The sequence below is a fragment of the Pleurodeles waltl genome, chromosome 1_2, assembly GCF_031143425.1.
Source record: "Pleurodeles waltl isolate 20211129_DDA chromosome 1_2, aPleWal1.hap1.20221129, whole genome shotgun sequence".
NCBI classification, from domain to species: Eukaryota; Metazoa; Chordata; class Amphibia; order Caudata; family Salamandridae; genus Pleurodeles; species Pleurodeles waltl.
Genome location: NC_090437.1, coordinates 512,046,610 through 512,069,574, shown reverse-complemented (window position 1 = coordinate 512,069,574; position 22,965 = coordinate 512,046,610). Strand labels below are relative to the sequence as shown.

Sequence of the window (22,965 nt, the reverse complement as noted above, 5' to 3'; positions counted from 1 at the left end):
CGCTGCTGAGGGTGTACTTTTTGTGCTGACTTGTGTCCCCCCCGGTGCCCTACAAAACCCCCCTGGTCTGCCCTCCGAAGACGCGGGTACTTACCTGCTGGCAGACTGGAACCGGGGCACCCCCTTCTCTCCATTATAGCCTATGTGTTTTGGGCACCTCTTTGACCTTTGCACCTGACCGGCCCTGAGCTGCTGGTGTGATAACTTTGGGGTTGCTCTGAACCCCCAACGGTGGGCTACCTTGGACCAAAAACTGAAACCTGTAAGTGACTTACTTACCTGTTAAAACTAACATTACTTTACCTCCCCCAGGAACTGTGAAAATTGCACTGTGTCCACTTTTAAAACAGTTTATTGTGTTTTATGTGAAAAGTATACATGCTAATGAAATGATTCAAAGTTCCTAAAGTACTTACCTGCAATACCTTTCAAATGAGATATTACATGTAAAATTTGAACCTGTGGTTCTTAAAATAAACTAAGAAAATATATTTTTCTATAACAAAACCTATTGGCTGGATTTGTCTCTGAGTGTGTGTTCCTCATTTATTGCCTGTGTGTATGTACAACAAATGCCTAACACTACTCCTTGGATAAGCCTACTGCTCGACCACACTACCACAAAATAGAGCATTAGTATTATCTCTTTTTGCCACTATCTTACCTCTAAGGGGAACCCTTGGACTCTGTGCATACTATTCCTTACTTTGAAATAGTGCATACAGAGCCAACTTCCTACATTGGTGGATCAACGGTGGGGTAAGAGACTTTGCATTTGCTGGACTACTCAGCCAATACCTGATCACACGACAAATTCCAAAAATTGTCATTAGAAATTGATTTTTGCAATTTGAAATTTTTCTAAATTCTTTAAAGTCCTGCTAGGGCCTTGTGTTAGTCCCTGTTAGCATTGCTTTTAGAGTTTAAAAGTTTGGTAAAAGTTTGAATTAGATTCTAGAACTAGTTTTAGATTCTTAAAAAGTATTCCAACTTTTAGAAGCATAATGTCTAGTGCAGAGATGAATGTGGTGGAACTCGACACCACACCTTACCTCCATCTTAAGATGAGGGAGCTAAGGTCACTCTGTAAAATAAAGAAAATAGTAATGGGCCCCAGACCTTCCAAACTACAGCTCCAGGAGCTGTTGGCAGAGTTTGAAAAGGCCAACCCCTCTGAGGATGGCAACTCAGAGGATGATGATAGTGACTTGGAGGGTGATTCCCCCCCTACCAGTCCTATCTAGGGAGGACAGGGCCTCTCAAGCCCTGACTCCAAGCATAATAGTCAGAGATGCTGGCTCCCTCACAGGAGGGACCAACCTCTCTGAAATCACTGAGGATAACTCAAGTGAAGAGGACATCCAGTTTGCCAGGATGGCCAAAAGATTGGCTTTGGAAAGACAGACCCTAGCCATAGAAAGGGAAAGACAAGAGATGGGCCTAGGACCCATCAATGGTGGCAGCAACATAAATAGGGTCAGAGATTCTCCTGACATGTTGAAAATCCCTAAAGGGATTGTAACTAAATATGAAGATGGTGATGACATCACCAAATGGTTCACAGCTTTTGAGAGGGCTTGTGTAACCAGAAAAGTGAACAAATCTCACTGGGGTGCTCTCCTTTGGGAAATGTTCACAGGAAAGTGTAGGGATAGACTCCTCATACTCTCTGGAAAAGATGCAGAATCTTATGACCTCATGAAGGGTACCCTGATTGAGGGCTTTGGATTCTCCACTGAGGAGTATAGGATTAGATTCAGGGGGGCTCAAAAATCCTCGAGCCAGACCTGGGTTGACTTTGTAGACTACTCAGTAAAAACACTAGATGGTTGGATTCAAGGCAGTGGTGTAAGTAATTATGATGGGATGTACAATTTATTTGTGAAAGAACACCTGTTAAGTAATTGTTTCAATGATAAACTGCATCAGCATCTGGTAGACCTAGGACCAATTTCTCCCCAAGAATTGGGAAAGAAGGCGGACCATTGGGTCAAGACTAGGGTGTCCAAAACTTCCACAGGGGGTGACCAAAAGAAAGGAGTCACAAAACCTCCCCAGGGGAAGGGTGGTGAGACAGCCAAAAACAAAAATAGTAAAGAGTCTTCTACAGGCCCCCAAAAACCTGCACAGGAGGGTGGGCCCAGAGCCTCTTCACAAAACAATTCTGGGTACAAGGGTAAAAACTTTGATCCCAAAAAGGCCTGGTGTCGTAGCTGTAGTCAGTCTGGACACCAAACTGGAGACAAGGCCTGTCCCAAGAAAGATACCACTTCTAACTCCCATCCAGCTAAAACTGGAATGGCCAGTCTCCAAGTGGGATCAACAGTGTGTCCAGAGCAAATCAGGTGTCACACTGAAGCTACATTAGTCTCTGAAGGTGGGGTGGATTTAGCCACACTGGCTGCCTGGCCCCCTAACATGCAAAAATACAGGCAGCAGCTCTTAATTAATGGGACAAGTGTAGAGGGCCTGAGGGATACAGGTGCCAGTGTCACTATGGTGACAGAGAAACTGGTTTCCCCTGGCCAATACCTGGCTGGACAAACTTATCCAGTCACCAACGCTGACAATCAGACTAAAGTACATCCCATGGCTATGGTAACTTTAGAGTGGGGAGGGGTCAATGGCCTGAAACAGGTGGTGGTCTCCTCAAATATCCCAGTAGACTGTTTGCTTGGAAATGACCTGGAGTCCTCAGCATGGGCTGAGGTAGAACTGAAAACCCATGCAGCCATGCTGGGTATCCCTGAACTGGTGTGTGTCAAGACAAGGGCACAGTGCAAGGCTCAGGGTGAAAAAGTAGAGCTGGAGTCTGGAAGAAAGGCCCAGCCTACCAAGAGGAAAGGAAAGTCAGCTGGGAAACCAGCTGCAACACAGCAAGAAAAAGAGAACCTCTCTTCTCAGGAAGAAGTTCTGCCCTCTGAGGGAACTGAGCCTATGGAGCTGGAACCTTATCAGGTTGAGCTCTTAGGCCCAGGGGGACCCTCAAGAGAAGAGTTGTGTAAGGGACAAGAAACCTGTCCCTCTCTTGAAGGCCTTAGGCAGCAAGCTGCTGAAGAGTCCAATGGCAAGAAAAATGGAACACATAGGGTCTATTGGGAAGATGGACTCCTGTACACTGAGGCAAGAGATCCCAAACCTGGTGCCACTAGGAGAGTGGTAGTGCCTCAGGGTTTCAGAGAGTTTATTCTGACCTTAGCCCATGATATTCCCCTTGATGGGCATTTGGGACAAACCAAGACGTGGGAGAGGTTAGTCAACCACTTCTACTGGCCCAATATGTCCCAGAAGGTTAAGGAGTTTTGCCTCTCCTGCCCCACCTGTCAAGCCAGTGGTAAGACAGGTGGGCATCCAAAGTCCCTCCTCATTCCACTTCCAGTGGTGGGGGTCCCCTTTGAAAGAGTGGGTGTGGACATAGTTGGTCCACTAGAACCTCCCACAGCCTCAGGAAATATGTACATCCTAGTAGTAGTGGATCATGCTACTAGGTATCCTGAAGCTATTCCCCTTAGGTCGACTACTGCCCCTGCAGTAGCCAAGGCCCTCATTGGTATCTTTACCAGAGTGGGCTTCCCTAAGGAGGTGGTGTCTGACAGAGGTACCAACTTCATGTCAGCATACCTAAAACACATGTGGAATGAGTGTGGGGTGACTTATAAATTCACTACACCATATCATCCACAAACTAATGGTCTTGTTGAGAGATTCAACAAGACATTAAAGGGCATGATCATGGGGCTCCCAGAAAAACTCAAAAGGAGATGGGATGTCCTACTGCCATGTCTGCTTTTCGCTTACAGAGAGGTGCCTCAGAAGGGAGTAGGATTCTCACCCTTTGAACTTCTGTTTGGCCACCCTGTAAGGGGACCACTTGCTCTTGTTAAAGAAGGCTGGGAGAGACCTCTTCATGAGCCTAAACAAGACATAGTGGACTATGTACTTGGCCTTCGCTCAAGGATGGCAGAGTACATGGAAAAGGCAAGTAAAAACCTTGAGGCCAGCCAACAACTCCAGAAGTTGTGGTATGACCAAAAGGCTGCACTGGTTGAATTTCAACCAGGGCAGAAAGTCTGGGTTCTGGAGCCTGTGGCTCCCAGGGCACTTCAGGACAAATGGAGTGGCCCTTACCCAGTGCTAGAGAGGAAGAGTCAGGTCACCTACCTGGTGGACCTGGGCACAAGCAGGAGCCCCAAGAGGGTGATCCATGTGAACCGCCTTATGCTCTTCCACGACAGGGCTGATGTAAATCTGTTGATGGTGACAGATGAGGACCAGGAAGCTGAGAGTGAACCTCTCCCTGATCTCCTCTCATCAGACCCTAAAGATGGCTCAGTGGATGGAGTGATCTACTCAGACACCCTCTCTAGCCAACAGCAGTCTGACTGTAGGAAGGTCCTGCAGCAATTTGCTGAACTCTTTTCCCTAACCCCTGGTCAGACACACCTGTGTACCCATGATGTGGACACAGGAGACAGCATGCCTGTCAAAAACAAAATATTTAGACAGTCTGACCAAGTTAAGGAAAGCATCAAGGTGGAAGTCCACAAGATGCTGGAATTGGGAGTAATTGAGTACTCTGACAGCCCCTGGGCTAGCCCAGTGGTCTTAGTCCCCAAACCTCACACCAAAGAAGGAAAGAGAGAGATGAGGTTTTGTGTGGACTACAGAGGTCTCAACTCTGTCACCAAGACAGATGCTCATCCCATTCCTAGAGCTGATGAGCTAATAGACAAATTAGGGGCTGCCAAATTCTTAAGTACCTTTGACTTAACAGCAGGGTACTGGCAAATCAAAATGGCCCCTGGAGCAAAAGAAAAGACAGCATTCTCCACACCTGATGGGCATTATCAGTTCACTGTTATGCCCTTTGGTTTAAAGAATGCCCCTGCCACCTTCCAAAGGTTGGTGAATCAAGTCCTTGCTGGGTTGGAATCCTTTAGTGCAGCTTATCTTGATGATATTGCTGTCTTCAGCTCCACCTGGCAGGATCACCTGGTCCACCTGAAGAAGGTTTTGAAGGCCCTGCAATCTGCAGGCCTCTCTATCAAGGCATCCAAATGCCAGATAGGGCAGGGAACTGTGGTTTACTTGGGACACCTTGTAGGTGGAGGCCAAGTTCAGCCACTCCAGCCTAAGATCCAGACTATTCTGGACTGGGCAGCTCCAAAAACCCAGACTCAAGTGAGGGCATTCCTTGGCTTGACTGGGTACTATAGGAGGTTTGTGAAGGGATATGGATCCATTGTGACAGCCCTCACAGAACTCACCTCCAAGAAGATGCCCAAGAAAGTAAACTGGACTGTAGAATGCCAACAGGCCTTTGACACCCTGAAGCAAGCTATGTGCACAGCACCAGTTCTAAAAGCTCCAGATTACTCCAAGCAATTCATTGTGCAAACAGATGCCTCTGAACATGGGATAGGGGCAGTTTTGTCCCAAACAAATGATGATGGCCTTGACCAGCCTGTTGCTTTCATTAGCAGGAGGTTACTCCCCAGGGAGCAGCGTTGGAGTGCCATTGAGAGGGAGGCCTTTGCTGTGGTTTGGTCCCTGAAGAAGCTGAGACCATACCTTTTTGGTACTCACTTCCTAGTTCAAACTGACCACAGACCTCTCAGATGGCTGATGCAAATGAAAGGTGAAAATCCAAAACTGTTGAGGTGGTCCATCTCCCTACAGGGAATGGACTTTACAGTGGAACACAGACCTGGGACTGCCCATGCCAATGCAGATGGCCTTTCCAGGTTCTTCCACTTAGAAAATGAAGACTCTCTTGGGAAAGGTTAGTCTCATCCTCTTTCGTTTGGGGGGGGGGGGGGAGTGTAAGGAAATGCCTACTTGGCATGGTGACCCCCTGACTTTTTGCCTTTGCTGATGCTATGTTTTGAATTGAAAGTGTGCTGAGGCCTGCTAACCAGGCCCCAGCAGCAGTGTTCTTTCCCTAACCTGTACTTTTGATTCCCCAATTGGCACACCCTGGCATCCAGATAAGTCCCTTGTAAGTGGTACCCCTGGTACCAAGGGCCCTGATGCCAAGGAAGGTCTCTAAGGGCTGCAGCATGTCTTATGCCACCCTGGAGACCCCTCACTCAGCACAGACACACTGCTTGCCAGCTTGTGTGTGCTGGTGAGAACAAAACGAGTAAGTCGACATGGCACTCCCCTCAGGGTGCCATGCCAGCCTCTCACTGCCTATGCAGATATAGATAAGTCACCCCTCTAGTAGGCCTTACAGCCCTAAGGCAGGGTGCACTATACCATAGGTGAGGGCACCAGTGCATGAGCACTGTGCCCCTACAGTGTCTAAGCAATACCTTAGACATTGTAAGTGCAGGGTAGCCATAAGAGTATATGGTCTGGGAGTCTGTTTTACACGAACTCCACAGCACCATAATGGCTACACTGAAAACTGGGAAGTTTGGTATCAAACTTCTCAGCACAATAAATGCACACTGATGCCAGTGTACATTTTATTGTAAACTACACCCCAGAGGGCACCTTAGAGGTGCCCCCTGAAACCTTAACCGACTATCTGTGTAGGCTGACTGGTTCCAGCAGCCTGCCACACTAGAGACATGTTGCTGGCCCCATGGGGAGAGTGCCTTTGTCACTCTGAGGCCAGTAACAAAGCCTGCACTGGGTGGAGATGCTAACACCTCCCCCAGGCAGGAGCTGTAACACCTGGCGGTGAGCCTCAAAGGCTCACCCCTTTGTCACAGCACCGCATGACACTCCAGCTAGTGGAGTTGCCCGCCCCCTCCGGCCACGGCCCCCACTTTTGGCGGCAAGGCCGGAGGAAACAAAGAAAACAACAAGGAGGAGTCACTGGCCAGTCAGGACAGCCCCTAAGGTGTCCTGAGCTGAGGTGACTCTAACTTTTAGAAATCCTCCATCTTGCAGATGGAGGATTCCCCCAATAGGATTAGGGATGTGACCCCCTCCCCTTGGGAGGAGGCACAAAGAGGGTGTACTCGCTCTCAGGGCTAGTAGCCATTGGCTACTAACCCCCCAGACCTAAACACGCCCTTAAATTTAGTATTTAAGAGCTTCCCTGAACCTAAAACTTGAGATTCCTGCAACTTACCTGAAGAAGAAGACTGCTGAGCTGAAAAACCCCTACAGAGGAAGAACAGAAGACACCAACTGCTTTGGCCCCAGTCCTACCGGCCTGTCTCCTGCCTTCCAAAAGAAACCTGCTCCAGCGACGCTTTCCAAGGGACCAGCGAACTCTGAATCCTCTGAGGACTGCCCTGCTTCAAGAAAGACAAGAAACTCCCGAGGACAGCGGCACTGCTCCACAAGAACTGCAACTTTGTTTCAAGGAGCAGATTTAAAGACCCCTGCAACTCCCCGCAAGAAGCGTGAGACTTGTAACACTGCACCCGGCGACCCCGACGCGACTGGTGGAGAAACAACGCTTCAGGGAGGACCCTCCGGCGACTCTACGACTGTGAATAACCAAAGTTGTCCCCCCTGAGCCCCCACAGCGACGCCTGCAGAGGGAATCCCGAGGCTCCCCCTGACCGCGACTGCCTGAACTCCATTTCCCGACGGCTGGAAAAGACTCTGCACCCGCAGCCCCCAGCACCTAAAGAAACGGAACTCCTGTGCAGGAGTGACCCCCAGGAGGCCCTCTCCCTTGCCCAGGTGGTGGCTACCCCGAGGAGCCCCCCCCTTGCCTGCCTGCAACGCTGAAGAGATCCCTTGATCTCTCATTGAAAACCCGACGCATGTTTGCACACTGCACCCGGCCGCCCCCGCGCTGCTGAGGGTGTACTTTTTGTGCTGACTTGTGTCCCCCCCGGTGCCCTACAAAACCCCCCTGGTCTGCCCTCCGAAGACGCGGGTACTTACCTGCTGGCAGACTGGAACCGGGGCACCCCCTTCTCTCCATTATAGCCTATGTGTTTTGGGCACCTCTTTGACCTTTGCACCTGACCGGCCCTGAGCTGCTGGTGTGATAACTTTGGGGTTGCTCTGAACCCCCAACGGTGGGCTACCTTGGACCAAAAACTGAAACCTGTAAGTGACTTACTTACCTGTTAAAACTAACATTACTTTACCTCCCCGAGGAACTGTGAAAATTGCACTAAGTGTCCACTTTTAAAACAGCTAATTGTGTTTTATGTTAAAAGTATACATGCTAATGAAATGATTCAAAGTTCCTAAAGTACTTACCTGCAATACCTTTCAAATGAGATATTACATGTAAAATTTGAACCTGTGGTTCTTAAAATAAACTAAGAAAATATATTTTTCTATAACAAAACCTATTGGCTGGATTTGTCTCGGAGTGTGTGTTCCTCATTTATTGCCTGTGTGTATGTACAACAAATGCTTAACACTACTCCTTTGATAAGCCTACTGCTCGACCACACTACCACAAAATAGAGCATTAGTATTATCTCTTTTTGCCACTATCTTACCTCTAAGGGGAACCCTTGGACTCTGTGCATACTATTCCTTACTTTGAAATAGTGCATACAGAGCCAACTTCCTACAGACACCATAAAATTGTTTCTCATATGCTTAATGGAAAAAGCTAAAAGCCTCCTTGGGTTTCTCCCTGCTGTTGAGTACTGCTTTGTAGGAAAGTGTGTTTGATTGTGTTCACTGGGATCCTGCTAACCAGGACCCGAGTGATTATGCTCTTTTCCTTCTAACTTGGTAACTGTCCCTTTTTCCTCCCACAATTGGCATACTGTTCCACCCATGTAAGTCCCTAGTATATGGTATCCAGGGCACCGGGGTACCAGGGGATCCCTATGGGCTGCAGCAGTTATTCTGCCATCCATAGGGAGACCATGCAAAGGGTTCTGCAGGCCTGCCATTGCAGTCTGAGTGAAATGGGTTCATGCACCCGTTTCACTACAGGTCACTGCAAGTCACCCCTATGGTAGGCCCTCTCAGCCCAGAGGGTAGGGTGCAGGTACCTGTGTGTGAAGGCATCCCTACACTAGCAGAGGTGCCCCACAAACTCCAGTTCCATTTTCATGGACTTTGTGAGTGCAGGGACACCATTTTACGTGTGTACTGGACATAGGTCACTACCTATGTCCAGCTACATAATGGTAACTCCGAACCGGGGCATGTTTGGTATCAAACATGTTGGAATCATACACCAATACTGTTGCAAGTATTGGAAGTGTGACTTCATGCACTCAGGGGGCTCCTGTGAGGACCCCTAGCATTGCTGCCAGCAGTCTTACAGGGTTTTCCAGGCAGCCCAAGCTGCTGCCGTCCCTCAGACATATTTCTGCTCTCCTGCTGCTTGATCTGATCAAGCCCTGGAAGGCAGAAGAAAATAAGTTACTTACCTGTAATTGTGGTTCTCCACTATTGGTATCTTTCATAGATTCACATGCTTGAATCATTCCCCGTCATCGAAGTGGGAGTCCCACAGTACATAGAAAGCAATAAATAGAGAATTTTATTTTTTTTCATTGAAGTCAATAGGAAAAAACACATTCAATTGTAGAACTATCAGCCTCCTTGGAAAGAGCCCAAAATTCAGCCAATCAGGCGTGACCACCCCTTTAGAATCCTCAGCACAGAGGCTCAGTCTCTCAGATTTCTCCGCACTAGTGATTACAGGAAAAAACCAAAGGAGGTGAGCCTCTCTGGGGAGGAGGGTGGGTCGCATGTGAATCTATGAAAGAAACCAATACTGGAGAACCACAGTTACAGGTAAGTAACTTATTTTCTTCTCCAGTATCGGGGTATCTTTCATAGATTCACATGCTTGAATCAGAGTAGCCAGCAGTAGGAAAAAATGTTTGAGTTCTGAAACACCAAAAGTATGCCTGTGTATAATGCATGCTATATGAACTCATATAGGTAATTAACATTTGTCAATCAACCATTAAACATATAACCTATATAAAATATATATATATATATATTTCTACACATAGATATACACATAAAAATATCATTCTAACAATACATAGAGGATGGAGGGTAAGAGGTTATTGGCTCACCTTATGCAAATAAATTACGTAACACTGCTTGTCCTACTGCGGCATCCATTCTGTCCGTAGCTTCCAGGCAGTAGTGCTGGGTAAAGGTGTGAGCACGTATGGCAGAATCTGTTCAGGAGAGGACCTTAGAGGATGAACGTTGGAAGTTGAGCACCATAAACAAAACCTCTTCCACTTGAACTTATATGTCCGGTTTGTAGACTGAGCCCTGGCACAGGCAAGTACCTCCCTGCAATCTGGAGGGATATCTAGTCCATCGAATTCAGGAGCCAGGCTGATAAACGAAGAGATGTCGGGTTGGGATGGCGAACCTGACCCTGATTCATTGTTAACAAGTCCGGTATTGTCTTCAGTCGAACGTGAGGCTGCTCCTTAGAGTAATAGAAGTTCTGTGAACCAGAACTGGCGTGGCCATCTGGGAGCAATTAATAGAACTCTGCATGGTTCCCTCTTCATCTTTTGCAGAAGTCTTGGGATGAGTGGAAGCGGGGGAAAAGCGTATGCATAAATCCCTGACCATCTGATCAAAAACGCATTCCCCTTTGATCCCTTCTGCGGTCACTAGCTTGCGAAGTGTTGGCATTTCTTGTTGTCTCTGGTCGCGAACAGATCCAGATTGGGTTTGCCCCAACAACGAAAGAGACGCTCGAGAACTGACTGATTGAGTTCCCACTGGTGGCAGCTGGTTCGAGTCCTGCTTAAGGCATCTGCCCAGGTGTTGGTGATCCCCGGGAGATGTTCTGCTCTGATGGATATTCGATGTTGAATTACCCAATGCCACAGCTTCTGCGTTTCTAGTGATAATGCTTGAGATCTTGTGCCCCCCTGTTTGTTGATGTAATGCATGACCGTGGTATTGTCTGTTCTTATCAAGACTGAAGAATTCCTGATGTTTGTGAGGAAGGATTTGAGTGCCAAGGCAACCGCCCTTAACTCCAATACGTTTATGTGAAGAGTCGATTCCTGAGTGGACCATTTCCCTCTCACTGAAAGATCCTGCAAATGAGCACCCCATCCCTCTAGGGATGCATCTGTTGTTATTATGTGCATCGTCTTGTCCTTCAGAAATGACAAACCTTCTGAGACGAGGGGAGTATCCTTCCACCACTTGAAAGCTTGTTTTGCTGATGGGGTTATTCGGATTACATCGTCAAAAGAGCCTTCTATTTGTTTCCATTGATTGTCTAACTGCTGTTGAAGTGTCCTCATGTGCAGACAACAGTTTTCTATCAATGGAATGCAAGACGAAAGCATCCCCAGAAAAGACTTGTAAGTCCGCACTGAAGCGGACTTTCTTTTGCTGAGACGTGCTGCTAAATCTCGAAGTTTCTTTCGCCTGTCCTGTGAAGCAAAGGCTTTTGCCTGGACCGTGTCCAAGGTGGCCCCTAGAAAAGTGATGTTCTGGGTAGGATCTAGGTGAGACTTGGGGTAATTGACTGTCAAGCCCAGAGCTCCGAAAAGAGATAGACATGTTTCCGTGCCCCTGTCAGCCTTTGTTGTTGTTCGTGCCTTTATTAGCCAGTCGTCTAAATACGGGAACACCTGTATCCCTAGTTGTCTGAGGTGGGCTGCCACCGGTGCCAAAACTTTGGTGAATACTCTTGGGGCCGACCTGAGGCCAAAGGGTAACACTCTGAACTGGTAGTGAGTGCCTGCAACCCTGAATCGTAAGAATTTCCGATGATTGGGGTGAATGGGAATGTGGAAATATGCGTCCTGAAGATCTAAAGATGTCATAAAGTCCCTTCGGTTGAGTAGGCGCAGGACGTCTTGAAGGGAGATCATGCGAAAAGACTGCTTCTTGAGGAATTTGTTGAGAGAACGAAGATCTAAAAGAGGTCTCCATGCCCCTGTTTTCTTCCGAATAAGGAAAAAGCGGGAGTAAAAACCTGTTCCCCTCTGGCTCCTTGGTACGATCTCTATTGCTCCCTTCTTCATTAAGATAGCAATCTGATCCATAAGCTCGTTGAGATGGGCTGGCGGGGGACCTCTTGGTGGTACATGAGGGGGAGGTTGGTTGAATTCTAGTGTATGCCCTCGGTTGACAATATCTAGTACCCATTTGTCTGAAGTTATTTTGGACCACTGATGTAGAAACTTGGAAATTCTGCCCCCTATTAGAGTGTTGATATAGGGGCTGGGTGCAGGCATCCGATGAGGGTCAGTGCTTTCTTGTCGTCTCCTTGGTCTTGTAAGCCGACTTTCCTCTCGTTTGTTGCCTGAAATGAGTGGATGACTGTTGTCGAAAGGAATGCGGTTGTTGCTGGCCAAAGGTTGAGCGAAATTGTCCTTGGTAAGAGGAGTATTGACGATATTGTTGAGCGCCTCCTCTATACGAAAAGGTTCCTCTCCCTCTTGCTCCCCGAAAAGGCTGTCTCTTGTATTGTAGTGTTGCCAGAGATCTGGCTGTCTCAGTGTCTGCTTTAATGGACTGTAACGCATCATCCACATGCTTGCCAAACAAGAGTTCGCCATCATACGGCATGTCCAGGGTCTTTAATTGTACTTCCGGCCTAAAAGAAGTAGCTTTGAGCCACCCCTGGCGCCTGAGTACGGCCGCTCCGGCCAACTGCGAAAACCTGTAGAGGAGACGTCTATGGCACAGTCTATGATTTCAGCCGAAATCTTTTCACCTTCCTGTAGAATCTTGCGCGCTTCTACTCTACTATCCTCAGGTAACATGTCTATAAACTGCGACATATCAGACCACATCTGGCGGTCATTTTCTCCCTAGGTTTGCTAGAGAATTTGCTGCTCTAACAGTGGTGGCCGCCATCGTTGAGAACTTTTTCCCTATGGAGTCCAATCTACGTCCTTCTTTGTCTGGGGGGGCAGTCAGAGATGCCGATGGATTACTGGACCTTCTCTGAGCTGCCTGCGATATGACAGAATCCGGTTTAGGGTGACTAATCAAACATGCTGGAGAATTGTCTGGTGCCTTATATTTCTTTTCAAGTCTCGGCAAGACTGCGGGAATGGAGGATGGAGTCTGCATGACTTTAAGGCCTTCCTCCCAAATGAAGTCAACAATGGGTATGGCCCTTACAGACTTCCTAGTATCTTCCTTGAAGTCATAAAGAAAACATGATTGCTTCGATGTTATTGGCAGCTGGAATCTTTTCACAGCCCTTTCCATCACACTATGGAAGCCACCAATATCCTGCGGTGGAGAGTCCACTGGTGGTGGCGTAGATGGAGATGGAGTTTGAATTTGATACTCATCCCATTCTGGAATGAGTGAATCCGAGTCCTGAATTTCACCTTCTTCTTGCTCGTCCTCGGATGAAGGTGGAGCAATATCTTGTGCAGACGAAGGTGCTGTGGTAGGATCAGGAAATTCTGATGGTCTAGCAGGAGTGGACAGTGGTGTCTGCGGAGGTTGCACCGGGGTAGAAGAACCAGGTGGAGGAAATCTTGAATAATAATCCTGCATCATCTGTTGAAGATTGGCTATCAACGAGACAGGCATCTGAACTGTCTGTTCCTGTTGCCCTTGAAGTTGTAGGTGACTCTGATCTTGCTGGTCCGAATAAGGGTGGAGATCTTCCTCTTCATCTTCCTCCTGGCACTTAATGCGTAGTTCAGATGGACTACGTGCCACCCGAAAGAAACCATCATCAGAATAAACATCATCGTCATAATCTTCGTCAGCAAACAGATGCTGCGGAGGTACTGGTGTGACCTTACTGGGTGATGTATGCGATGGAAGCAATAGAGAAGACTTGCTCTTTATAGGTAGAATTCTCTGTGGCAGGTAAGGAGATGCTCCAAAATGTTTAGGTATCGGATCAGGATATTGAGTTGTCGACGGAGCCGCCGTCGACGGAGCGCTCGTTGATGGTGTTCTCGTCGACGGTGTAGGCGTCGATGGAGCCGTCGTCAGTGGAGCCGTTATCGGTGCCGTGAGCGTCGACGAAGTTGCCGTCGACGGTGCCAATGTCGACAAGGTTTCTGTTGACGGGGCTGCCGCCGACGGGGTTGTCGTCGACGGGTGCGTCGTCTGTGAGATCGATGGAGATGCTCTGGATTTACTCGTCGATGAGTGCGTCGACGGTAAAGATTTCAATTTCTTACCCGTCGACGGCTTCTTTGTGATCTTCGGGGTGTGAGCCGACGAAGGACCATACTTCAAACTCACCGACGTTATCGTCGTAGATGACAGTGGAGACGAGGTTACGATCAGTGGCGACGAAGGAGCCGTAAACGTGGCCGTCGCTGTTGTCGTCGACAAAGGAAGGCCTGCCGTCGACAATGCGCTCGTCGACGGTGTAGATTTTCTGGATGCCGACGGTGGCAGTGAACTTGAAGGCTTTTTGAGCTTCCTTGATGAAGAAGCAGGTGTGGATGGCTCCGAGTGAACCTTACCACACATTACCTTGGATGTTGAAGCTTGCTCCTCAGGCTTATCCTTAAATGCATGCAGCTTTTTAGCTGACTTACTGCTCTTGGGGGATAAGCTCTCCACAGACCTCTTCCTTTTCTTTGAGGTCACTGAAGTGTCACTCTCTTCCTCCTCAGAAAGAGCTTCTCTGGCCTTTCTTTTCTGAAGCCAAAGTAGGAGCCTGGCTTCTCTGTCTCTCAGAGTCTTGTTGGGAAAGGTCCTGCAGATCTTACAGTCCTTGACCTTATGCTCTGGATGTAGGCAGTAGATACATTCCTTGTAAGGGTCCTCACAGTAAAGTCTTAACTTTCCACAGGTCCCACAAGGTCTAAATAAACCTTTTCTTGTTGTAGACATGATGGAAAAATACTACAGTAAGAGCAAAAGTGAAAATTTGAAGATTTTCTCCTGAAGAGATAGAAGAACTGAGCAGAGCTCAGGGAGACTCCCTTACACACGACGTGCGGTAGAAAATCTGAGAGACAGCCTCTGTGCTGAGGATTCTAAAGGGGTGGTCACGCCTGATTGGCTGAATTTTGGGCTCTTTCCAAGGAGGCTGATAGTTCTACAATTGAATGTGTTTTTTCCTATTGACTTCAATTAAAAAAAAAAACTATTCTCTATTTATTGCTTTCTATGTACTGTGGGACTCCCACTTCGACGACGGGGAATGATTCAAGCATGTGAATCTATGAAAGATACCCCAATACTGGAGAACAAATTATTTCCTTTGGGAGAGGGCGGTAACACCTTCTCCCTTTGGAAATAGGTGTGACTGGCTTGGGGAGGGTAGCCTCCTCAAGCCACTAGTATGCTCTGAAGGGCACATTTGCTGCCCTCCGTGCACAAACCAATCCACACCGGTTAAGGGACCCGCAGTCTCTGCTCTGACGCAAAACTGGACAATGGAAAGGGGAATGACCACTCCCCCTGTCCATCATCACCCCATGAGTGGTGCTCGGAGCTCCTCCAGAGGGTCCCTGGGTTCTGCCATCTTGTTTCCAAGATGAGCCGGGAACTCTGGGAGCATCTGAGTGGCCAGGCCAGGCAGGTGACGTCAGAGTCCCCACCTGATTGGTGCTTACCTGGCTAGGTGACCAATCCCCCTTTCAGGGCTATTTAGGGTCTCTCTCTTGGGTGAGCCCTCAGATTCTGCTTGAAAGAATCCAGCAGGACTCCTCTGCAACTTCTGGCCACTGGAGCCATGACTGGACCCTCCAGGAACCGACAACACTGTAATCCATGAGGAAGACTCTTCACCAACATTGTTTCCACGGTCCCTGCCAACATTTTCCCAGCTGTGCATCCTCAGAAGACAGCAACTCTTCAGCCTGCACAAGAAGAAAGAAGGAATCTCCCTTGGAGTGAAAGAGTCACTCCCCTGCATCCGTAGGCACCTACTGCAACGATGTCCGGCTGCGTGGATCCCCGCTCCTGCTCAGCTGCGTGGATCCTGCATCATGGGTGGTGGTCTGGAGTGGTCCACATGGTCCTCTCTACCAGCTGTTCAACTTTGGTGGAGGTAAGCCTTTGCCTTACCATGCACAACAGTACCCCTGTGCACTGCGTCTTTTGCAGCTGCCAAGGCTTGTTACCACCTCCGTCAAGGGATCCTCAGGCTACGTGCAGCTCCAGCCCCCAGCACTCCTTCCTGCAAAGCACAGCCTTCTGCGTGGCTCTCCTGCGACGTGGGATCCACATTTTGTAGTGCTGCGTGGGCTCCTTCTGCTACTCCTGTGTCCCCCATCCTGTTGGACTTGTGTGGGTGCTACCTCTGCTTCCGGGGACCTTCTGTGACGCTGAGGGGCCCCTGTGACTCCTCCTCCTGGGTTGAGTACTCCTGGGCCTTGCGGGTCCTCAGCAGCACCTCTTTTCCTCTAACCGCGAGTTTGCCTTTGCCAAGGCTTGTTGGTGGAATTCCTGCACAGACACCCGCCTGCAATCTTCCTTCCAGCGTAGGACGACCTCTGCATCTAAGAGGAACTCTTCTCCGGCTTCTGGGCGGCAGTGCCAACCTGTTCCTCATCACCGTCTACCAATGCCTGCAACCACCGCTGGGTAGGTAGTACCTCCTACTCCTCCCGGACTCCACTGTGACTTTTTGACCTGGTCCCCTCTCTCCACAGGTCTTCTTCTCCAAGAATCCACTGCTGGTTTCTTGCAGCCTCGTCTGGGTGTCACCTTTTCTTCTTTTCCGTCCTTTTGGGTGGTTTGGAGAAATACCAGTGATTTACTCCTACTTTCCTGGTCGCTGGGTGGTATTGTGTTACTTACCTCCGTGGTTTCCTAGTACCCCCAGCTCCCTCTACACAATTCACTTATCTACGTGGGGGACCTGTGTGTTCGCATGCCATTTTTTAGTATATGGTTTGGGCACCCCTAGGGTCACTATTGCTATTTGCACTGTTTTCAAACCTTTTCTATGCCTATTTCTGAATACTAGTGTACATATTTAGTGTGTTTTACTTAACTCCTAAGGGAGTAGTGCCTTTTTAATCATTTTGGTATTTTTGTAACAGCGTGGTTTCTTTCATGTGCGTAAGGGAAGTGTGACTACAGTGGTATTGCATGAGCTTTGCATGTCTCCTAGATAAGCCTTGGCTGCTCATCCACAACTAACTTTAGAGAGCCTGGCTTCTAGACACTTCCTACACTTCACTAAGAGGGGATACCTGGTATAAGGTGTAAGTACCTTAGGTACCCACTACACACCAGGCCAGCTTCCTACATGCTTCCACATTTCCACTGTTCAGACAAGAGCTTAGCCTCTAGAGGGTAATGGCACCATATAAATGCACGTTTCTAAACTTCAGCAAGAGGTCTTAACCTGCTGTGATGGTACTGCCTTATACTTCTGTTTTTCCAAATGATAGATTCCACAGATAATCATTTGAAGTTGATACATGCGGCAAAGCTAAATATGGAGTAGCCTCTGTACCACAATGAAACCTGCAATTGCGTTACTTCATTCAAATGTAACTACCGGAAGAACAACCATTGAGAATAAAGTAAAAATAACAAGTTATTAGCTGACACAATGGACATTTTGTTGAAAGAAAGGAACTTAACATGGCACACAAAGTAGTTGATCACTTGCATATAAAATACAGGGATATAGCCTTGCTTTGATCAATCCTGAAAACAGTCACACAAATGTAAAGAGCAATGCTTTCAAAAAGGCACTAATTTTGACTCATTTAGGACCTTCATTCTAATGGGCCTTCATTATAATAAAAGCAAAAAGCAAAAAAGTAAGATAAGAATTTTCTACAGTTTTCTGACACTTTCAAAATGGATAGTGGACAACTAGATACCCTGCAAATATAGAACAATTACCTTGCTGGTAATACTGCTTTCAGAAGATATGAATAGTCACTCAGGATGTAAACATTAAAACTGCCAACATTTCTTCTTTTTTAACATTCTGCATTTAAAAAGTTATTTCTTTTTACTTCAAAGAAGGATTAATGATCCAGGGGGTATGCTGGAAAAAAGAAACTTGAACAAATGAAGAATATTTACCTTGATCACTTTTCTTCCAGGGAGGGGCTCAATGCATGTGAGCTTCAATATCACTCCACTGACAAACTGTGGCCCCAGGGGGTTAACCATTTCTTTGTCAGCAGCTACTATGAAAATAGGTAGGAAAATACAAAGATTACATACAGAAAAAAAATGAAAAACAGTGATTATCGCTATTACAAACAAAGTGATAAACTAGCATGATATCCTCATTCCTCTTTCAAGTTAAATAGTTTGGTAAATATGTATAAGTTTAACATTTCAAACAACATTGATGTATATAATGCTTACAGATGCCAAATATAAAAACCATGAAAATAATTCAGTGTATATATGTGAGTAGTCATCAATACATTTAAGCTATGTTAATAATTATCACAGTACCATGAGATGCAACAGCAGAGCTAAGGTCCTTCAAAATTCAGTACACAATTCGGGACTATATCAGTTTGGCATGGTAGGAAAAGGAAACAACTTCATCTTTTCTCACTTTATCATTAAACAACAACCCCAGTTTTTACATTTCTCCCATCCCCAATATAGCGAAAAGTGATAGCATGGACTGTGCTAATTGAAGTGAGACTCACGATACCACAATCAGTAGGAAGAGCATGTTTCATTTGTGTTCCTGCTTTCCTTCCTTAAGAAGAGGTTGAGAATCAGATTTTAAAGCCTTAATGTTGGGAGGGAAAACAGCATAGGCCCAACGAGGCTTTAAGCAAATGGATTTCTGTAAAGAACTGGAATGCTGGGGGGCAGTGGGGGAGATATGTCACAATCTCAATGTTCATTGCGACTAAGCTTCCACCAGGACAAATAATCTGATGCACAGAGCTATACTGGTTTCTAAACAAGTTGCTTGACCTGTGCAGTAGCGTATTCCTCGGGAAATGTGCACATGGTGTGTGTAAATCAGCTGTTCGCACAATATATTGAAGATCTAAAGTAAATCATTCAACCACTAGGGAAAACTGACCAAAAGCTTTTCAAAAGGGATTTAGTAAAAATATTTAAAAACCAATAAACAATGAATATGTGTAAAAATTGTGCACAGTTATTCAATGGGAAAGTTCTAGATAACTTTAGCAAAGTCATACCACTGTCTCATCCATTACATTAAAGTGTTACTAACGCCTGTTTTTTTCAGCTATATCCAGAACCTGGATGTTTTGCCTGTTTGATCTACGTTGAGTTTGAGCAGCGCCGGCACAACAGCCACCCCTGGACTTTGACAGTCATTTTGGCGTTGATCCTCTTGTCAAGATCGATTGTCCTGCCAAGACTGAACCTCTTGCGGAGAACAATCCTCTTGGAAGATCCTAATATTGAGATTGATCATCTTTTAAAACTTCAGAGTTGCCTGTTCGCTCTGATATCATGTACATCTTGAGGTTGACTGTGTTGAATCATTCTCTGTGTTTGTGTCAGTGTGGTGTGTAGACCAGCCTCTGAGGGAGTGGGGCTGATTTTAGCATAATGGATCACTTAGCAAGGATGGTCTCGGTTTTCCTTGTCTATGCCACTTTTTGTGGCTAGGTCCTGATAAAATCAAAACGCCTGCCTCTTTCAGTGTCCCAACAACTCTTTGAAATTTCTTTGAGGGACACTCGGCAGAATTTTCTCTTTAGATACGATTGGGCATCTTAAGGTTTTACTTTAATTAACATGATACTTGTGGATAAGGAGAGAGGACTTATAGAGATTTTTCGCGGGATAGACGGAAGGTCAAAATTTATAAAGTGAATCTTCTACAAATATCACTCTGGAGTCATTCCCATAAGACTTGAGAAGTAAAAATTTATTGTGAAATCTAAAAACAAAGTGGAAAAAAATAAAGCTGTTTCTTTGTCTACTGTGCCAATTACTCTCAACAGTCTGTCATTACTACTCAGAGAAAATGTTTTTACCATGTGTGGCTTCCTTCATTGAGTACTTGCAAACACATTGTAAATACCCCTGAACCAAAACTGGAAAAAGATGGTCTAGTTAAGAGCTTGTGTCTCTGTACAGTAAGAGGTTCAGGGAAAGTGATCACAAGCCATATTACTGGCACCAGAAGGCAGAAAACTGACAAAACAATTCTAAAATTATAAACCCAACATTAAATGGCAGTCAAGTACACAGCATGTACACCTTGAATAAAAACATGTTCTACACCGTTACACTCAGATACAAACTTTCTGGTCCTATTGCACAGTTCTAGGCTTACAAAAGGTGGAATACGATAGAGAAGAGACACTCAAAAAAATAATACAATTTAATACTGCAAAATGTGTCATCTTACAGTAATCTAATTTTTTTGCATGCATTTGATTATAGACTAATCGCAAAGGCATTACCTCACAAAGGTATGAAATAAACAAATTAAGTGAGGAAAGCCACCAAAACTGCATGTTAAACTTGGCATTAACTTTAGTTACCTGTGCCATTTTTTATTTCAGCCTTGCATTGTCCAGTAGTCTCAGTTTCCATCTGCCCTGCGTTCTCATTTTGTTTCATTTGAGACATTGCTTTCTTTAGGGCAGCCATACTGGCTTTTTGTAACGCCAAATACTCAACTTTAAGATTCATCCATTCCTTCCTATATGAGAAAGAGAGTAGATAAAAGAGCAGAGTGCAGGAAAACTGTGCATCTTAGTACTCAAGGAAAAATATCAAAACTTTTCACTTGTTCCCAAAAGACTAATGTCATTATCTCAAGTACCCAGGGAATACCAATAAAATGCCTTCTGGTATATTGCCTTGGGAAGGGATCACTAGTGGATCTTGAATTTCATAGGTCTAGCGTAGCCTACAGTATAGGTGTTTGCCCACCAAATTATTGCAGATCTTTCTTCTTTTCAACCTCTTTTCTGAGTACAAATTAAAAAACAAACAAACACAAAAAGTAGCAGGTGTGCTGTAGTACAGAAAAGCTAACAGCATCTTGATCAGACTCAATCCCTATTTTTATCTAGCCCACAATTGACTTGAAACTCAATTGGGGAGACGATCAAGGATAATCACAGGAAATGGCAAAAAGGCAGCACACACGAGTAGGATGTCTACCACAAAAAATAGTTTTTAAAGAAGACACTAAGCCTGCATTTTAAAGGAGGCACTAAGCCTTGCATTTTAAGTTTCTGATAACTCAGTACTTTATTTGTATGACTTCCCCTTTAATTAGGTTAAACAATACACAATCAACACCTTCCTAAGAATTATCAAAACTAGGAAGTAAAAATAGAATTCCCATTTTTTACTATTACATAGTTTTACATTGCAATTTTAACTTTTTCCACAAAGCAAAGAGCCAAAGTTGAAAAAAAAATGTATTTTCTCGACCAGTGCAACATTTTGATTTGCAAACTGTTTAATATATGCGGAATCTTTTAAGCCAACTTCATTGGCAAGAAATCTTATAATTTACTTCTATAAACAGTCCAAACAAAAACATTTATATTAAAGAAAATAGATACTGAATACATTTTATTAATTTCTGCTTACTGTATTATATAAATATCAAGATGCAGCAGAGGTAGAAAAAAAGATTTGTAATATCAATAAATCATCCTTTCTAGTCCCGTACAAAAGTGATATGATTCACACCTTATAAATCATACTTCCAACTTTCCTCTTAGTTTACAGGAAAGAGGAGGTAAGAAAATTTAATTTGCAACTGTAATTATAAGCTGCTGTTCCTGTTTAATTTCTTCCTTAGGAGAAAGGCAGAAAAAAAAATACATAACTGATTTCAGTATTTCAATCATGACAATGGAAACAAGGATCGTTAACGGCTCCAAAGCAAGCAGGTCAATTTGAGGCATATAATCCTGATAAGAGGTTTAATAAGGTAAAATAACATTTAGATTGAGTTTTACGGGATTCCCCATCTAAATGATAATCTATTTGGGCTACTTTGTGCTTGCATTAGCTCTCTTTTTTTGTTACACTGGCCCTTTCAGAGAGTTTAGTAATGCCTGGTGGGCTCACTCCTTGCTGTGTTAAGAAATTTACCAACTTTTCACAACCTGACTGTAGATAATTGAACTTCCTCCAGGATCTTTATTCAAACATGGAGCTTGAGTGTAACATTTTACCTCAAAGGTTAGATGTTTTGGAGATTTAGAAATTGCAACAAAGGAAACAAAATGTGAGTTACTAGTTCACTTACTTAGGAAGGACTCGCAAGGGAATGACCTCTTCTCCCATCTTGTGCCTTTCCTTGTGTTTCTTCTTACGTTTCCTTTTAACTTTGGACATCGTTGTATCGTTCTTGTCCCCACCATCTTTTTCCTCCTCAGTAGAAACCTCTACAACGGAGCATGGTGCCTTGTTAGATGTGCAGTGATTAATACCAGGAACAACATGTCTACAAAGATTTCTACACAAGCACTAGTGTTCAAAATTGTACTCTTGCACTGTTCTTTAACAACAGATAAATTGTAAATTGAGGTGAAAGCACAGGATAGATTGGAAAAGCTGTGCACTGCTGCCCTATGCTTGTTCCGTCCTGCCCTATGTTCTCCTTCTTTCCTTGATATTGTGGAATGCTGTAAACTCCTTTCCTGAGAGTCCTCTCAGAAACAAGGTAGTGAGGACTCCCTTTGTTCACCACAAATAAGTTTACCCCTGCAAATGTGAAACTCCCCTTAACCTCGTCTTTCTGCATTGCTGCAGTAAAAGCGGCATACTTTCTAATTATGTGTGAGACTAATCAACATCACACCTTGGTCAGTCCATACTGTCTGTCTAGGATATTCTGCTTTGGACACTAGGAAGCAAAGCAGTGACAAAGAGACAAAGGACAAAGTGAAAGGACAAAGAGAACAATTCACTAAGATTGGCTAATGTGCTCAAAACTGAAAGGACGCCCTACGGTTGGTTTAGGCTTTTCACCACCACAAAGTGGTACAAATACTGGACTGCCGGGCCCAGAGAGCTATACATTTGGCACACAGGGGGATTGTGTACATCAGGCAACAGCAAAATGTATTACCACCAACAAAATCTACGTGGATTTGCAATTCTCCTGGTCTGGCTTGGGGTAAGGGAAGACACCTTTCTACTGCAGCAAGTGAAGAGAAAAAAAGCTGACCTGTC

At 45.5% G+C, this 22,965-nt stretch overlaps 1 protein-coding gene across 4 annotated transcripts in view; it reads right to left on the bottom strand.

The window, feature by feature from the left end:
* Positions 1-22,965, bottom strand: part of LARP7 (La ribonucleoprotein 7, transcriptional regulator) — a 216,089-nt gene that overhangs the window by 86,743 nt on the left and 106,381 nt on the right. For 3 of the 4 annotated variants that reach the window (XM_069241625.1, XM_069241634.1, XM_069241607.1), the window contains exons 9-11: positions 22,037-22,175; positions 20,304-20,464; positions 17,884-17,990 (exon numbers count right to left, since the gene is read on the bottom strand). In XM_069241625.1, coding sequence (XP_069097726.1) covers positions 17,884-17,990; positions 20,304-20,464; positions 22,037-22,175 — 407 coding nt within the window. The remainder of the gene's footprint in view (positions 1-17,883; positions 17,991-20,303; positions 20,465-22,036; positions 22,176-22,965) is intronic. The other variant, XM_069241616.1, reaches the window with a different exon arrangement.